At 40.9% G+C, this 7,119-nt stretch overlaps 1 protein-coding gene across 2 annotated transcripts; it reads right to left on the bottom strand.

The window, feature by feature from the left end:
* Positions 1 to 619: 619 nt before the first annotated feature.
* On the bottom strand, positions 620 to 6,324 carry UNC119 (unc-119 lipid binding chaperone). Of its 2 annotated transcripts, none has more exons than XM_026861513.1 (4): positions 5,999 to 6,324; positions 4,968 to 5,106; positions 2,966 to 3,138; positions 620 to 2,081 (listed from the first exon to the last, which is right to left on the bottom strand). In XM_026861513.1, exons 1-4 carry the CDS (start codon positions 6,045 to 6,047, stop codon positions 1,969 to 1,971), a joined length of 474 nt encoding a protein of 157 aa, XP_026717314.1. In that variant the 5' UTR covers positions 6,048 to 6,324; the 3' UTR covers positions 620 to 1,968. The 2 variants fall into 2 exon arrangements, with proteins under 2 accessions (XP_026717314.1, XP_026717315.1); XM_026861514.1 differs by having other exon boundaries at positions 4,968 to 5,070; positions 5,999 to 6,305.
* Between the last annotated feature and the right edge of the window lie 795 nt (positions 6,325 to 7,119).

The following is a 7,119-nucleotide window of genomic DNA, read 5'->3' as shown; positions in this document are numbered from 1 at the left end:
GGGGGGGGGGGGGGGGAAGTCCTAGACATTTTGAAACTATTTTCACCTTTAGCAATTATTGTGCTATAAAACTTAATGATCAGTAGCACAAAGCGTTGTACAAATAATGAGGAAATTCTCTGTAACTCTCAAACAGACAGGTCAGCCAGAGGCTAAATGTGTGATTTAAAACGCTAGAGACAAAAAACGGTGATAAATACAAGTCTCGTTGTGATAGTAATTACTACAAGAGACTAGTTGGGTAAAATCAGCGAACTTTATGTACTTTCTTAGCTATCAAACTGAATTTAAAAATCTGTGCTGTGACCTAACCTCGCTGGATTTTCTTTAGAAAACTGAATCCTTTTTTCAGAAGCAAAGCAAGCCAAGCCAAACACAAATGGTAACACAGTTAATAGTGATCACAACCCCAATAAGAGCACAAAACCCTCCCTGTTCTTAGGCAGATGGCTACATTTGGAACCATTTGTAGTTCTGTCTGACTTTCGGCTGTGGCTAGAAAGCTGCCAACCACAACTGGAAATGGTATTTTATAAAAATTATTACAATCACACCTATCTGAGGCTAACATATAATGCTCCACTTAAACTCACAGAACTAGACATGGAGACATCAAGTATTTATAGAAATATCTACAGTCTTTTTTTTTTTTTTTTTTTTTTGAAGTATCAGTGAACTGACCTTTAGAGTAAGGGTTTCATGACAACAGGCTACCCCACACAGCCTCCTCAGGTTTTGTTTTGCGTACACGAGTTTACCCTTTTGATGTTGGTATGTCTCTGCACTTCTCTCTTTCCAAGAAGCACACGCTGAGAAACTTGGGCAAAATTGGTCTTAAACTTCTGACAGTGTGAAGACAGTGCTCTTGCTAAATTTTTGCTGTGCCTTAAAGTCCTACATTATTAGACTTATTGTCTCACCTGCATTAATATCCAGTGAGAAACATTTTTAACAAAGGGAAACACTGTCGTAACATTCTTCAAATTCAGAGACAAATGGAAAATTGGAAATCCCACACTCTCCAACTGCCCTAGAGAAATGAAAGCATTGCTCTAACAAGCAGTGCTGAAGCCCTTATCTTAGTATTGAGCAGAGATGAAAGAAAATAGACATTGAAAACATACAGCACGAATAGGCTGAAATGTTAGCTATGTAAATATGTTAAATAATGCTAAAATCCTTCCATTTTTCCTGATTATTCTGCAATCAGTTTGCAAAAACTGAAATGAATGGAAAACACTTAACGGAGGTTCACAGACCCTCGATGCTATTTTGCCTTCGTCTGAAATGTAAAAGGACAGTACCCAATTAAAAACTGCTCTGTCATCGAACTACTGGTCTTCATTGTGAGTTTCGGTGTTCCCAAGATTAAACAGATTATTACACAGAAGGAACAAAACGAAAGGATGAGATGCTTATTTACAGAACTAATCTAAAGATGAAACTTGCCGTTGTAAGATGTTATGTTTGACATTTTCAGCTGGATGTGCAAGTTAAATTGGCCATACCTTTGAAGCATTCAAACGAGAAACAAAAAAAAAACCAAAACTCTGCATTTGCATCCATCCACTCACGTGGTTTCTCAGATTACATTCTTTGAGAAAGTAAACATGTCCTAAAAAGATACTTGAGGGCAAGAACACAAATCCTCAGAATTAGGGCAAAATCTCCCAGGTCCCACAAGGCCATTTTCAAAGCAGACACTTAAAGAACTCAGGGAAGTGGTATCCAAAGATCATTTAGCATTGTAGAACCGCTTAAAGGTCTGAAGAATTGGGTCTGCTTCAAAGCTCAGAAAAAGGTGAGACTGGCAAATTTAGTCATGAAACTCCTACTGTGGCAAAGAGTCCTTGGTTTGTGGATCCTTGTCCAGTTGATGTTGTAGGCAACAGAACTGAAGGTGTTGGTATCCCTGACGACTTCGATAGGAAAGGGAAGGCCAGCGCAGGTTGGCTGTCCATCCTGTGCTTAAGGTCCTCCACTGTATGAATAATCTGCCTTATTGTGCATCACGAGCTTGTTGTCCACAAAGTAGAAACTGTCCGACTGTGTCTCGTATGGATGAAGGATCATCTCTCGAACTGCAGGGGGAAAAAAGGGAAAAAAAAAAAAATAATCGTGTTACACAGAAGCCCTACCGAGGCAAGGCTCTGCACTGGGTTTCAGTTATATTTAACAGAATTGCTCAAATAGCAGCAAACTCTCAAGTGAAAAAAACCAAAACAGGAACCCACCCAAACCATTCGTTGACAGTGTCTTTTAAAGAATTCAAACGTCATCGAAATATGTTAAGGCACCATACCAAGTGTAAGTGCTCTACCTAACCTCAGAACAGTATCACACTACAGCCTGGGGTTTGGGTTGAGGGTTTTTTTTTTGTTTGTTTTAAAAAAAGTGATAAAACAGCAAACTCAAATTTGTTCTGGTGTGACAACAAGTAAGCAGCAGTGCATCGCTATTTTCCACAGACTGCAATATTAGTGCAAACACACATGATTAGGTGTTGCCAAGAATATAAGACCACACGGATTTAGTACTCATGCTACTGCATCTCGGGAGAGAGGAGAGAAAATAAAAGTTACGTTCATACTAAAACTAAAACCTCTCAAGCTATCCATACAGCACATCAAACAGAACATAGCGTTTAAGTCGCCCATTTACTGGACATCTTTTTAATTCTAGTTTTCTGGATGGTTTATAGCACCATTATCTTTTTTTCTCCCTGACACTGAAGCTTCCCTTTTATGAATTTAAAAAAAAAAAAAGAAAAAAAAAAAAAAGTCAGTCTCATGAGTGATAAGATACATGCTACTAGAAAATAAAATCTGTATTAACACTGATGCAAAACTACCCGGAAACACTCTACCCTACCCACTTTCCACAGACAGCTTTTAAGAAAGGGTTTCCTCAAAACACCTTAGATTAGCATCGCTATGTGGTAAGGCGGTAATTAAAGAGAGCTTACTGAGATCCTCAGAGAGCTGTGGGAATTCATAGATGTGCTCACAAGTATTTTTACTGCTGGGGATACAGAACCCAAATTCAAAATCAAAACTCTTGAGCAATTGGTCCCGGAAATAGTGCCTCTCAATCATGCGGAAGTTATTAATGGGTTTGTCTCCTACTGTGAACTCCACCCTGAAAAAGAAGGATAAGATTGAAATGAGCTTTCCTCCTTTAAGTAAGATTTTTACCCATCACCCATTTCTGAAAGGTAGAAGAGAGCTCTTCTAAAAAAAAGCCAAAACCATAAACTAACCAAATTATTGTTCCCTCTTTTTCTTAAAGCATGCTACGGGAACACAATATAACATTACAAAAAAAAAAAAAAAAAAAAAAAAAAGGAGACACATGAGACAATTTTACAAGCTCAAACTCATCTTCAGTGAAGGAAAGATCCCGCCAACTCTACTGGATAGGCACTTCACAAGATCACTCGCTAGAAACTCCTTACTGCTTTAAGGTTTTGTATGAGTTATTTTGATTCTTCTGGAGGGTATTAAAAAAAAAAAAAAAGCCAGAAAAGCCAGATCTACAGAAAATGGTCTTTCTTCTGTTCCTGCTTTGTAAGTAGTACAGGGGGACGAGTTTCAGCCAGCACTATATTCAAGTTTCTCTTACTATGAACCATGACCTCTTGGAGAAATGTAGGTATTAGTTACACATGGAACACTCTGAGTAAGCCAGGAAGTCACTGCTACTGCCTTGGCACAAACCAAAAGTTGGGTATTTACCATTTTAATCAAACAGTGGCCAAAGAGGTGATAATTGATGCATAACTAACTTTCCTTCCAAACCCAAATCTAAATGGTGCACATCTTTAAGATCAGCAGGAAGTGGCAATGTGCAGCCTTGCTCTGAATAAATTCTCTACAAACAAATCTTAATTCTTTTGCATCGCATCCAAATGCTGAGCTTTAATCAAGCTCTTGAATTTTATTTTTTTTTTCTTTAATTTTTTTTTTTATCAAGGCTACTGTACATCAGTTCTTGTGAAATACACATTTGCTGCTGACGGGATCTATCAGACTGCACTCCAACATTAATCCAAACTGCTGTTTTCTATATACCCGAAACAAATATTTGTGCTGGAAACTGTAACTGATGCTCAATTATAGTATTATGGACTTAATGATATAATAGCAATGGGCATAAAGCTCTTGATTAGATCTACTAATTTAGACTTAAGTGAATGTAAAGAAAAACAAAAATAAAGAACCTGCCATGCCAGTATCCACCCAATCTCCTTCTAAAATCTCCAGTAAGGACAAAGAAGCCCACCAGTCTGCTCTTTGGGGGGCCAAGAGAGGAAATACAAGCCAAAAATTGCATCTCCCCGTGCACACCATTTAACTGCAGATAAATCTGTAGTTAATAGTAAGTTAGTAGTAATAGCATAGTTAGTAGTAATTACTACTAACTTTTACTAAAGAAAAAATACACTCTGTCGCAGTAACAGTAACTTTGGCCTAAAGCTTGACAAAAAGGTACCTTAGGTGTCACATTTTGGTGTGGTTTACTGACAGATGCAAGCAGTACCACCAGGCACAAAGATCATTCTAGTACTTAAAGTGACAAACATCACCCTTTCACATCCGTCTATGGATTAATGGTTCTGGGGGAATGCAATGTGGAAGGCTGCAGACACACCTTCCAAAACTGGCAGAGCCTCTGACAAACAAACTGTAACACGCAGAAAAGACCTGTAATATCCGTGTGGTCTGTCCACCTTATTTTACCCCTTTTAGCATTAACGTCTTCAACCCCACGCTTATTCCTGTGGTAAATAAACAAGCTAAAGGGATGGAGATAGCAAGGCATCCAGCAAAGATGGTCGGAGATCCTCATAATAACAAAAGATCCCTATTAAATCAACTTCCTGACAGGATCAACAAGGAAGAGCCATTTTTCATAAATTTTCAGTGGTTTCCTGCACTAGAAAAAGTAGCACAGGAGCAATTACTTACGTGGCTCCCACTTGCCGGAGTCTAAGAAAAGCTGGGGTAAACTGATAGCGTACAAACCGTCCAGCATTGGGGTCAATGTCCTTCCTGTCATTGTGTTCACGTTCTGGAAAAGCGCAAAGCAAAGCTCCGTCACAGTCGTCTGAGAAACAGAAACTCAGTGAGAATACTTGCAGTTGTACGTTGCTGAGTCATACAAGCCAGGAAACTATTCTGAGAAAGCCTGATGATGTGCTTACCCTCCTCCTCTCCCCTCTAAGGCATCCATTACCGGTCACTTGGAGACGGGGAATTGCAAGATGGTCCTTTGGTTTGGTACATGTCTTACTTACTTCTGAAGTGACTTATTGCTCCTACCTCTGATTCAGGATCGCAGCGTGACTCTGAACAAGCCACTTCACCCTCAGCGTGTCTGGTTTGCTATCTATGAGCTACAGAAAACTTCCTCTCAGCTGCAGGGAGGTGAGGAAGATTTAAAACAGTCCTTGATCAGGAAAAGACTAGCTGCCCTGGGTTTTTATTACCACTGGCAACACGTAACACTTTGACGGTTACAAGTACCACCTAAAAATTAGGGAGGGAGAAAAAAAATTTAAAAATCGAGTTTTCAGTTTGTCTAATTTGCACAACTGACTAAATTTCTTCCTTCTGGAAATACCATTTTCCTGACACCTGAGTGAAAGATGTGAGACTAACAGTTCAGCTACGTACAGGGGGACTCTAGCTGATGAACAGCCAAGAAACAAACACACGGTGACCTCCTCCTCTGCTTCCATTTACAACGTCCATCTGTCCTTTCTCATCGCAGATGGCAATCGTAAGAAGAGAGCAGCAACGAGTTCTGTTTACTGTGTTGGTACAAAGGGACACCTGAATAATATTTGTGCTGCAGGCTGGGACTCTGGCCCTCTTGCAATTGAGAGCATCTCCTATTTTTGAGAAATCAGTTGAGTAAAAGGAGTGGGAAACAGCAAGAGGAAGCAGACACTAGCATTTGTTTGTTCATGAAAACAGAATTTTGTGTGTGCACTCACCTGAGGCTGCTGGTTTGGTGATTTCAAACAAAACCGTGCCAGATTCCATGTCCCGGATTTTGAACCTGGTGAAGTCTATCTTGTAAACATTTTCCTCTGGAGTGCACAGATAATCTGCAGAGGAAAGCAAGTTTAAATGAAGTCTGCTCAGAATTACCAGGTGTTTCTGGCTGTTCTTTGGAGGTCACCACAAGCAGCGAGAGCAGCCCAAGTGCATCTCCACTACTCCCCTGGTTTTAATCCAAAACTGGTGTCTATGAAGACAGTCCCAGTTCTGAATGCTGACACCACCCTGCTCAGACAGGACAGGGAAAAGGTTTTGACCCCCGCCCCAGCACTCTGAGGTCACCATCTTTTCCCAACCCTGTGCCAGCATCTCCTGCATCCATTTCCCCTCAGGGTATTGAGAATAGTCAGCACCTCCATCAAATCCCAGCCTTTTCAGTGTAAGAGGCTTTGCCCGCTTTAAAAACTGCCCTCTGGCAGAACGCAAGCGCTAAGCAGCTTTGTGAGCACTAAACCAGCTGCACTTAACTGGAACAGGAGTGTCCTCCCCTGTGCCACCACCCCTACACCTCCAGCCCTCTGCAGACAAAGGATGGCCTCTTCTCCCCACCCATGCTCGTCCCTTGCAAGGACTTTTTTTCCCCTCAGCACCAAAAATGGTGTTGAAGCCTTTCCCTGTATTAGGAAAACAGTCTGAGAACAGAGCCCTTCCCTGCTTCCACCATGGGTCGGCATCTTTGGGAGAAAGTCCTTGTTTCAGCCGTGATGTGCCCCGAGACAGCTCCCTGGCCCGGGCATCAGCCTCCTCTCTTGGGAAGGAGCAGCAGTGCTTCATTTTCACCACACCATATAAGCACAGACTGAAAGCAGCTCCCATAACTTACTTTAACCTGACCAATCTAAATAAATGTTGTATGTATACGAGCCAGGTTAGCTTCTGAGAAATTACACATCTGCATGGTGCAGGAGACCTGTTGTGGAGGTTCTGAGGTGAAAGTAATACTTTAACATTTTAATTCCAAGCCCTTTCTCAGCTACTAATTCCTGCTGTGAGTCTGGGATAATCACTTGTTTCTGCCTGCTTTCCTATTTCTAAAATTCAAATATATGCATCC

Source organism: Athene cunicularia, assembly GCF_003259725.1.
Source record: "Athene cunicularia isolate RWA chromosome 19 unlocalized genomic scaffold, athCun1 chr19_part1, whole genome shotgun sequence".
NCBI classification, from domain to species: domain Eukaryota; kingdom Metazoa; phylum Chordata; class Aves; order Strigiformes; family Strigidae; genus Athene; species Athene cunicularia.
The sequence above is the reverse complement of the archived record's forward strand: the minus strand, read 5'-3'. Positions and strand labels throughout refer to the sequence as shown.

Coding starts and splice junctions, on each gene's coding strand:
- UNC119 (XM_026861513.1), bottom strand. CDS start 6,047: ATGGAATCTGGCACGGTTTTGTTTGAAATCACCAAACCAGCAGCCTCA. Junction 5,107..5,998: donor CACCAAACCAGCAGCCTCAG/GTGAGTGCACAC, acceptor TCTGTTTCTCAG/ACGACTGTGACGGAGCTTTG. Junction 2,082..2,965: donor ACAGCTCTCTGAGGATCTCA/GTAAGCTCTCTT, acceptor TTCCCCCTGCAG/TTCGAGAGATGATCCTTCAT.